General features: G+C 37.3%; 2 protein-coding genes across 5 annotated transcripts in view; both read right to left on the reverse strand.

Moving 5' to 3' along the window:
• scai (suppressor of cancer cell invasion) overlaps positions 1–6,602 on the reverse strand; it is a 29,148-nt gene extending 22,546 nt beyond the window's left edge. For 2 of the 4 annotated variants that reach the window (XM_016478211.1, XM_016478208.1), the window contains exons 1-2: positions 6,350–6,602; positions 5,838–5,905 (exon numbers count right to left, since the gene is read on the reverse strand). The gene's annotated coding sequence lies outside the window, so the exon portion shown is untranslated. The remainder of the gene's footprint in view (positions 1–5,837; positions 5,906–6,349) is intronic. The other 2 variants (XM_016478210.1, XM_016478209.1) reach the window with 1 other exon arrangement.
• A 294-nt stretch (positions 6,603–6,896) lies between these two features.
• The window catches only part of ppp6c (protein phosphatase 6, catalytic subunit), a 6,850-nt gene continuing 2,961 nt past the window's right edge, over positions 6,897–10,785 (reverse strand). Inside the window, exons 6-7 of the mRNA XM_016478213.1 lie at positions 8,133–8,342; positions 6,897–7,676 (exon numbers count right to left, since the gene is read on the reverse strand). Of these exons, the coding sequence (XP_016333699.1) occupies positions 7,428–7,676; positions 8,133–8,342 (459 nt within the window). The 3' untranslated portion in view covers positions 6,897–7,427. The remainder of the gene's footprint in view (positions 7,677–8,132; positions 8,343–10,785) is intronic.

A 10,785-nucleotide genomic window follows, 5' to 3' on the forward strand; every position in this document is an offset into this window, starting at 1 on the left:
TGTGTGTGTCTGAGTCTGAGGCCATGGATTGGGGAAAAGGGGAGCAAGAGACATCAAAGGCACAGAGGAAAGTAAGAAAGCGGGAGTGTGACAAACACACGCCTAAGGCTGAATGTGCAGTGCTTACTGCTCGGATCAGATGTTAAATCGGACCAGCTGAGGACAGAATGGGGGAGAAATCCACACAAGAGGATGAACATTAATAAATATCCATAACGCATATGCAAGGCATGAATTTAAGTAAGCTTTGTAAAAATAACAAAAATAAATAAACTAGAAGCTAAACTGTTAAGAAACTTGAATAGCCTTGACTCAATGTAGTCAAGAATTAAACTTTACCAATGATTTTGAATGAAGCATCATGGATGAAAAGCTCTAACTCCACATCTGTGAGAATAAATGGAAAATTGGAAAATATGTTGAAGGCCTATTCTCACCAATAGGAGCAAGTAATGTATGATGTATTATGCTGACATTGTAAGCCACTGCAGGAAGAAACATCATTTATTGCCTGAAACGATGTGCAATGTCAGCTTGTTTGTGTGTGTGTGTGTGTGTGGTCAGACCCAGTGGGAAGTAAGACAAACATTCAGCTGTCAGTCCAAGGTGGCCTGAATGGAAAAGACCTGAGCATGTCCATCACCCCTGCTCAGCCTCCAGATGGCTCACCATGGTCCACGTATGGACCATTTCAGCCCACCTTAAAAATGCTGTCAACAGATTCAGAGAATATTTGGGGATATTTCACCCAAAGAAAAATGTCCCAATTTAAACAATTAATAATTAATTTATTAGCACAGTAACAACCCATTAGTTATCTAAGGTTGGACAAAACACAAAAAATAAGGTTGGACAATATAAAAAAAAAAAAGAACAACATTGCAATGGAAGGTAGCTCAAATTTGTAAAGCACCCATGTTGAGATGCTGAATTTGGTTTAGTGTACAAATGGGGGGGGAAGGCTGACTCTACCCAAATGGTCAAGGTTTAGCTTGTTACCAAAGCCCTGTTACCTCTTGCTGGTAACAACACCATCTGGTTCTAAAAAACACTGTGGCCTTTTAAAATCAGCAGTGTATTTTGACAAAATAATGTTTCTTTTGTAGGCATTTATTGCTAACATTTTAGTATATTAGCTCAGATAATTCTCTGTAGATCTATTAGGATACTTTCAGGGCTTCTAAGCTTTCTGTAGTTTTCTAAAGGTATTATAATCCTCCTTGACTCCACCACAGTCCAAATAATGTAACGGTCAATTATCATCAAGAATTTCTCATTAGTTGATACATAAAATAGAATAACCTTAATAAATACATTTAGTGTCACATACGTGCATGATAGATCACAGGAATGTGAGATGCTTAATAAAATATTAAGTTTTTTTGTGCACACAGACGTTACAAGAATGTGTACATCTTCTCTGTATTATTCACCTAACAGCATGTCTAACTTTTGAACATGCTTGTATTAAGGAAGCACATTCAGTGTTTCACAGTGGTTGTTTGCTGCTACACAGTCTCTGCATACCAAATAGAAATTTGTTGAATGGAAAAGCTGTCTGTTGTACACATTTTTTTTCACAAGAGGCTGCCATTCATTCAAGTCTGCAGTGATTCTCAATTGAATTCATCCTCTTTTTTTTCAGCATGAGACAGATACTACAGTTGCCATGTGCCAGGAGAACAAGAAAATACAAGAAAATCCAGTCAAAAGTTGTATTCCTGTTTAATATGAAAATGTATAAGCTTATGGAAGTTTTTTTATGGAAGTAATTTTATCACAATTATGAAAATGTTTTGATAGTAAAATATGAAAATATTAACTGTATTGATACAATGTATTAAATTAATTTTATAACTTGATTTGTAGCTGGGCAAAATTAAATATTTTTAACATAAAGGTTGATCTTTATGTGTTTTTTATTAAATCAATACAAACTAATTAGGCCTAAATTAACTTGATTTGAGTAGATTAAAATGAGCGTGATGTGTTCTTTTAAGAAAAATAAAAATGTCATATTTTAATTTTCATGCACTACAGTTCAAAACTTTGGGGTCAATAAGATTTTTCTGGAAAGAAATTAATACTTTCATTCAGCAAGGGTGCATTAAATTGACGTTTCTATTTAAAATAAATGCTATTCTTTTGAACTTCCTATTAATCAAAGAATCCTGAAAAGAATTCCGTTTCCACAAGAATATTAAGCAGCAGTACAATTGTTTTCAACATTATAAAAAAAAAAATATTTAGCGCAAATCAGCATATTAGAATGATTTCTGAAGGATCATGTGGCACTGTAATGGGTGCTGAACATTCTGCTTTGCCATCACAGAAATAAATTACATAACAGAAAACAATTGCAAAATGTATTCTGTAAGTATTCTATTGATTATTTATTAGCAGTACTATTAAATGGATATCTAGTGTTCATTTTAAAAATTTTGAACCACAAATCCAAGTTATAAAAAGTTATTAAATCCATTTAACAAAGGCATTCTAAAAGTTAAATAAAACAGGTTTGTATACCTTCATCTTGGTCAGATGATGCTCAATACCCACACTACATTCATATAACACACAAACGACAGCTGGCACCCATTGAGAATAAGCAAGTATATTAAAATAACTATTGTTGATCAATACCCAGATCAATATTGACACAGAGCTTGAACAAGCACTATTTTCTGGTTGTAACAAGTGGTAATTGAAATGATCAGGATGTACATAGACACAGAGCTACGGAATAGAATCAGCCATAAGACTCAGCCCAGAGGATGTGAGATCTTATGCTGAAACAAACAACCTGTCCACTAAGACCCTATTGATGCAACCTAGGAATGAATGGAAGATGGGCTTTAGAGAATTAATGATAAGAGGGTGTGGAAACGAGGCATGTATAAAAAAAGATCTGCTTGTCTCATGAAGGTAACGCATGCATGCTCTTTGTATAAAGCCAGCAGTGGTAAAAGGCTTCTGCACAAAGATGTGTGCTTGACCCACATATCTTTTTCTTCCATAAAAATGCATGAGCTATGCATCTGCAGCAAAAGAACTGCAGGATGAGGCAGTATGTGTATGTATGTCCCTGTATGTAACCTACACATGCGAATGAAAATCTTTGCCAAATCAATATCCTATAATATATATCATTTTTTGCAGTCACTGCATCACCGAACACATTCTATTAATATTACTGAAAATGACTTTCACTGACATCTAGGCATATACCAAATACTATGTTAACTTAAGAGTAGACCGTAACTATGAACTATTAAAAGACCAGCCTACTTGGATATACAAATTCCAAATAAAAACAAGTAATACTACAAAAGATCAGTCATTACATGAAATTAAAGCCGCAATCCGCAATCTCTCTAAAGAGGTCACGCAAACACATATGCTGACTAATGCATCTAACCTTAGCGCAAAGGCCTACATGACTGCTCATGGTAATGGAATACCATCACTGTGAAACGTCAGCACTCAAAAGAGAGTGAAAGTGAGTTAGGGATGAAAACACGGTGGACTTGGTGGCTGAAGAGCCCAAGTCTCTCTAACAGTATTCAGATCCACAGGAATGTGGTAAGAAGTAAACGCAGAGGAAAATAGGACAGGTGTCCTATATAACACAGGACAAAAACAGAGGGAGGGAGAACCTTTGCTATGCTTATGAACTAGCTTGCAATTTTCCCCTAGCTAAAAAACAACTTTCATTGTGCTTCATGCAACACAAATTTGATTGGCTGACAGAATCAGCGTTTCCTCTCACTCTGTATGACCACTCTGAGCAGGGTTTCTCTCACTACTAGGCTGAGTGCCACTTTGGTTTGTTTTTTTCCCACTTTCCTATTCTAACTTCCCTTCATCTCACTGGCGTCATTACATATGTTGCATACAACTGGTGGAAGTCCTGCATTTGGTTTAAATGGAACGTCTTAAGCCCTTGATCACTTGGAATCCACTATGGAGCTGATTTATTATTAAGCATGATCTGCATGATATCAGTGTTGCTCTGTCTGTATACATAGAGCTACCCAAAGTTTACATACGAGTTCATAAAAACTTGCATCGTTCACTTGATGTAGTGGAATGTGCTTTTTTTATGGCGATGGGATTCCCTGATGGAAAGTGCTTAGAAAAAGCTTGCGAGTGTTTGTCTAAATGAAGTTCCAAATGTAGGTTCGGGAGGAGCCTAATCATTCAGTCCTGTCAATCATCATTACGAGCCTATATAAGCAGCTCTCGGTGCACCGTCCCAGCGTCAATTCTTCCAGCATTCGTCCACCTCCCCATCTCCTCCTCTATTTCTGTTTTTCTCCTTCTAGGTCAGAGGTCCCCAACCACCGGGTCACGACCCACTACCGGGGCCGTGGAAGAATTGCTACAGGGTCGCAAGAACGTTCTGGGAAAAATGTGTATAGATATGACACTCTGTTATTTATTTATGTTAATGATTGTTCTAATTATTCTGTATTTTCTTTGTATGCGATTGATATGGAGTAGCAATTTGACAAATTCATGTTAAATAAGTAAATGAAAGATTGCTCTGATCTGTCACATATTAGGAGTTAAACGGATCGCAGTTGATCCGCAATATGTACGGATGAGACCCTACCGTTCGGCACGCACGTGATTCGCAGATTAATTTGCCAATTTACACGTACAAGCAATTTAAACCACAAGAAGAAGAAATTAAATTAGTTACTCATGCGCTGTTCTCGCACACAATCAAAGACGAGCACAAGTATAGAGGCGTGTTTCAGACAGCGCGGAAATACCGAGTTGCGTATACATACACATAAAATTGTGTCAAAAACCCTTCACGGCATTGTCATTCTCTGTGCTTTATATATCAATGATAGCACAAACTGAGGTACTTGAATCACAGCCGTGTTGATATTGACTGTTAAATAGGGTGCAGACAACTAAAATAAGTCGACAATGGAGTTCAAATAAAATGAATATTTTGAGATAAACTACACCCATTATTGTCAATAACTAAATAAGGAAATACTCATATACTTGTATCAATAGTAACAAAAGAAGAATTTTCTTCCACGAGCTCATTCTTCCATAACAAGCCAGTCTGCATGACGTCATTTCAGCTAAGCAACCTGGTGGCTCTTTTCACAGATGATGTGTGTGAGAGCTGATGCTGAGAAAACATGCTTGTCTGCAACAAATCTCTCTTTTTGTTCTCGGTTCCAGCCATCTGATGTCAGTTATTCTGGCACGATTACCATGGGACCTCATTTGAAGTTGAATGCATGTTCATAACACAGCCATAATAAGCTTCCTATAAAATATTATACAATTCGCACTTGCCTTTACAGTTAGATTATGCACGCACGGCCGATGCAGCATGATCGTGAACAATAAAAAGATCAGACAGCGAGCGCTCTGCAAGATTCAATCCCGTGCTGTTGCAGGACAGAATGAACCCCGCTTGAACATACAGTAATTCTTGCGACAGCCAATGATTTTTCAACCGTCTTCATTCAATAATTATACAGAGATGCTTATTGGCTCGGGTTCCATTCACAATATCACCCCAGACTCGAATATCTGGGTGGACTAAAAGAAACAATAGACAAAGGGTGAGAATCAAAACTAAACGTAAAGCGTTTGGCAGCGTGCATCTCTGCGTAATAGCGCTCGTTCCGTTCATTGACCAGGAACGCGGACTGATTGACTGATCGCTGTTGTTCTACATCAATTACCAGTGTGAATAACCACAACGCTCATTTCTGTGACACTTCACACCATTAAGCCATCGAGCACATCTAAATGCATTTACTCAAGAGCATCAAGCCTGTGTCTCATCTATAATGACTTACCTCTCACACGAATGCGGTCTCTCTTTCTCAGATCAGCATGCGGTAATACACGACAACTCTGTGTGACTCTGTCAAAGATGAAACTGTAGGTTGGATCGTGTAACGGTAATAGAGGCGGCAGAACTGTGTTAACATGGTTTTAGTGCGTTCAGAGAGCAAAAGCGTTCTCGTCCTCAAAATGACCATCAGAGTTGACAAAACTGTGGCTTTAGCAGATGCTGAGGCTGAATGGATTTGATGTGCACCGTTAGGCTTATTTACACACATATATAAATATGTACGTTACACATATGTGGGTATGATATACGTACACCATTCTATAAAATAAAATAAAAACATTGCGCTTTGACCGAAAGCTACGGAATAAGAATCATATTTTAGTGATGGTTTGTCTGACTGATGCTTGACTATCTTAGTCCACCAAGACGTGTTAACTTAAGTCGTGTTTCTCTTTTGCCTAACGCATACATCGCCGAGAAATATGTCAAAAAGTCACTGATTTGAAACCCAACCTGAGCACTGGTGTAGTTTAGTGCAGCTATCTTCTGTTTCTGCTCCTCAAGAACAGCGTTTCCAGTTAACGTTAGAGCGTGCCTGTGAATCTCGCCCCGACACAAATCTACACATCCAGTGCGGTGGCGCACCGTCATTTACATCCAGCTCATTCAAATCACCCTCCCAGGGAATAGCAGGGAGTATCTGCCATTCGGCATCTACTGCGGCCGACGGTTCTGTCTGGCCAGTTGAAATTTCATTGCCTGTTGTGGCAACCCGCTCAAACTAACTTGTTTGTCAGATCCCCACCGGTCTGTGAGCGACGTTCGATGCATTCCATTGGTTGGCTGCGGTGTCAGTCAGGCTACAACTTACTCATAGAGGCGGGACTAGCGTAGTACTGCCATCTATGGCGCTGCCTGTTGGAATTAAATGGGACGTGCGCCACTCTGCGGTGTCTTAATGTAGTGCCTTTAAAATGGCCATGTGTGCAAAGAATAAGTGATATTTTCATGCTTCCATCGATTAGGAGACAACACCAGAAATGTAACAATAATAAAGGCGTTTATTTTCAATATTTAATTGGTAAATGGGCTGCCGTTTTTCTACAATAATAAAATACAACAAATCTGAGAAAAAAAATAAGATAAAATCAATACAATTATATTAATGTACAAAATAATCACAGCCTCCTTTGTCCTGTTGTCTGGTCATCGCCTCAACCCTTTTCTACACTTGAAAGCAACGAAAAAGAACAGTGTCACTATTTTGGAGAAATTTGGAGAATACTGACCAGCACTTGGTTTTTCTTTCTGATCTGTTCTCTGAAAAACACAAACACCGCATTGCTCTGATCAGGCGAGTTGTTACACCATGAACTTTTATCATTAAATGGTCAATGGCTGTTAGATCTACATTTAAAGCCCTGTAAGAAGAGCATGAGGATGTCCACTTATTTAGTTTACTGTTGTTATTCTGGAGAGCATTTCGATCTTTACAAAAATATTTGTTGAAATAAACCAAACACAGAGAAATTAAAGACCATAACAACGAACAATGAAAAGGAGAGGGCTGGACGCAGCGACAATGAAGACCTCAGAGGAAGTAGGGTGTTGTCGTTCTAGGTGGTATGACCCTTTCCAAATCAGGAACGGCCCGGAATAACTTGGGCTCCCTTGTGTTCACGTCTTTGAAGACCATAATGGAGGCAATGTTACCGCAGCGGTAGCAGTAGTTGGGGGCCGACCAGACGGTCACCAGCTTTTCATCAAACATGAATTTGTAGCCCTCGTGAACCAACTGATGTGCACGGCAAATCAACTTCAAGTTGTTGATGTGAACAAACTTTAATGGAAAGAGAGGGGGAAGAAAAAACTATTCAGTTTTTGGATAAACAGGAACATTTACTAAAAGTTTTTGCGTTTACTATTATGTCACACTTTTATGAAACAGCCAATACGTTGAATTAAATATTTTGAATATTTACTAATTATTTCATTGTCAGACTAATATTTAGCGCAAAGCATTGTTCATCAAAATTCAATTCATCCAAGAAAATCAAGAGGCCACAAAACTAAATACAATTACATTGGTCTTAGTTTTGATCTGATTTGAAATTACTTTTATTTCTAGTTCTCGATTTACTTGGAGATATTTTTGTAAAAAAACTTGCGCTAGTAAAGTATACGAGGATGACAACAACTACACCTCCATTTCAACTCAGGCAGCGATTGACAACATGCAGATTTCCAAACTCACTACCTACACAAAACTGACTGTGCATTGAAAGAATGCTCTTACCTCATTGGTAACCTTAGCACCAAACAACCAGCCAGCACCCCTTGGGCTGATAGCCCAGGTGTCCACATCCTCTGGATCGGACCAGACAAGATCACAAAATGCTCCCTTGTGAGGAATTTCCTGATTGCGTTCAATGGTGCGTATCTGGTCCAGAGTTTTGATGTCAGGTGAAAGGCCACCATGCACACAAAGGATCTGCTCATCTATCAACTGCGGGAGAAATCAAAACGTCACAGTAAGTACAGCAGAAGGAAAATGTAACCTTAAACAGTCTTTCAGACCATTATAAAATGGTGTTGAAAGTAGACCTACTAAAATTTTTTACAATAAACATCTGAAAACATCTTAAGGCTAAAAGTAACTCATAACTCGCCGATTTACGGAGAAAATCTTAAAAATAATGGGCGTGTCGATCCTAAATTTAGGTCTCCTAAATTTTTGCTCCAAGAGAATTTCCCAAAGCGTTTTAGCTAGCTTCTAAATCTGTGAAAGGTTAGGAGTAGTGAAGAGGACTACTAAATCACTAAGACTAAGCCACAAACTATCCTAAAATGGCTGTTGCCGGCAATATGCCTCGGAACGTAAACATTTTAGAAACATTTGATGATAATGACCTTTTAAAAAGGTATCACCTTTGGTTTTGGAGGTTACCCCAACTCCAAATTTTCCTTTGATTATATCCTTGTTTTCATTAACCAGTTGGGCAAGTAACAGCTGTGCTTGCGTCCAGTTTGTTTGTTTGTTTTTTTGACGTTTGCATGTAGTACTATCAGCCATGATTATTCTACTCTGTTAATTAAAAGGCTGTTTATATGCATATCCGCATAATTGTTTTTGAGAAGCATACATGTAAGAGGCTGACAATAAGCGGAACATACTTGTTTAATTAGTGACACATATCCTGCATTTTAAAATCTTTATTTGAATGTGGCAAATTCTGGCAATTAACATTTTTTCTTTTTAAACCTTTATTTGAATACGGCAACATAATATTGTGCTCTACAATATTTCCATTAATAAATCTCTGACAGAGACTATCAGCCAATCACTGTGTGCACGCTGACATCATCCATAGCAACAAGGTAAACTCCCGCCCCCTTACTCTTAGCATGAGGCTTCTCTCTATTCCTTAGTAAAAGTTTGTCTCAGCAGCTTTGTGAATGGGTTTTAAGAGAAAACTCTAGTGCTGTCAAACGATTAATCGCAATTAATCGCATCCAAAATAAGTTTTGTTTACATAATATATGTATGTATACTGTGTATATTTATTATACATACATACATACATACATACATACATGCATGTATATATTTAAGAAAAATATTTGTATATTAAATATATTTATATATAATATAAATATATACATTTAAATATTTTCAAAATATATACTGTATGTGTGTGTATTTATATATACATAATAAATATACACACGCTGACATCATCCATAGCAACAAGGTAAACTCCCGCCCCCTTACTCTTAGCATGAGGCTTCTCTCTATTCCTTAGTAAAAGTTTGTCTCAGCAGCTTTGTGAATGGGTTTTAAGAGAAAACTCTAGTGCTGTCAAACGATTAATCGCAATTAATCGCATCCAAAATAAGTTTTGTTTACATAATATATGTATGTATACTGTGTATATTTATTATACATACATACATACATACATACATACATGCATGTATATATTTAAGAAAAATATTTGTATATTAAATATATTTATATATAATATAAATATATACACTTAAATATTTTCAAAATATATAATGTATGAGTGTTTATTTATATATACTAGAGCTGCCCCCTAATAGTCGACTAACCGTTAGTCGACAAGAAGAGGCTTGGTCGACCAAAATGTTATTAGTAGGAAAAAAAACAAAATTCCACACGAAGTGGCAAAATCATGCAGTCCGTGACGGACAAATCGTTAACGGCTGGTCTGTGGTAATATAGTACATCGGGCAGAACATCCATATGCTCACCTAACATTCATCGACCTCAAATATGGCTTATCATCCGAAAAATGTATGTAGTAGTAACTTTACATGGCAGCTCAATCTAATGTTAGCCTAGAAAAAAGTGGTAATGCATCTTTTGTATCTGTAAAGACTCTACGTTCATTCGTGTGCACTCAGAATAACAACGAAACATTGAGCTTTTATAAAATAATTAAAGCAAACAGGATGCCCTTTCTGCCGTCTCAGTCTGCGAACTTGAGCACGTCACTTCGAAACTCCGTGTATGCTTGCCTTATTACAGACATGGAAAATATATCTATAGAGAGTGAAGCTTTTAAATGAACCAATTCAAATATAAAACAAATATTCTCAGACTATGTAATCCGTATAAAACATGCATACATACTGCGGAGATGACGAGTCAGTGTCGCCGACTTCATCTATTAAACCAAAAACAGAAAGCACTAGTGTAACAATAAATTATTAAAACGTCAATGCAGTGTACTTGCTGTTTTTCCCTAACACATTCATAATTATTATATTTGCCGGTGCGCTTTGGCAAGCCTTTTTTTTGGTGCGCTTGAGCGCTTATTAGGCTATGTAGGCAATTAAAGGCTCATTATTATGATTTATATGGTTTATTAATAAAAGTGCAACTAATAGTCGACTAATGCTTAAAATGAACGACTACTAGTCGA

This window comes from Sinocyclocheilus anshuiensis, unplaced genomic scaffold (assembly GCF_001515605.1).
Source record: "Sinocyclocheilus anshuiensis isolate Anshui unplaced genomic scaffold, SAMN03320099.WGS_v1.1 scaffold2872, whole genome shotgun sequence".
Taxonomy (NCBI): domain Eukaryota; kingdom Metazoa; phylum Chordata; class Actinopteri; order Cypriniformes; family Cyprinidae; genus Sinocyclocheilus; species Sinocyclocheilus anshuiensis.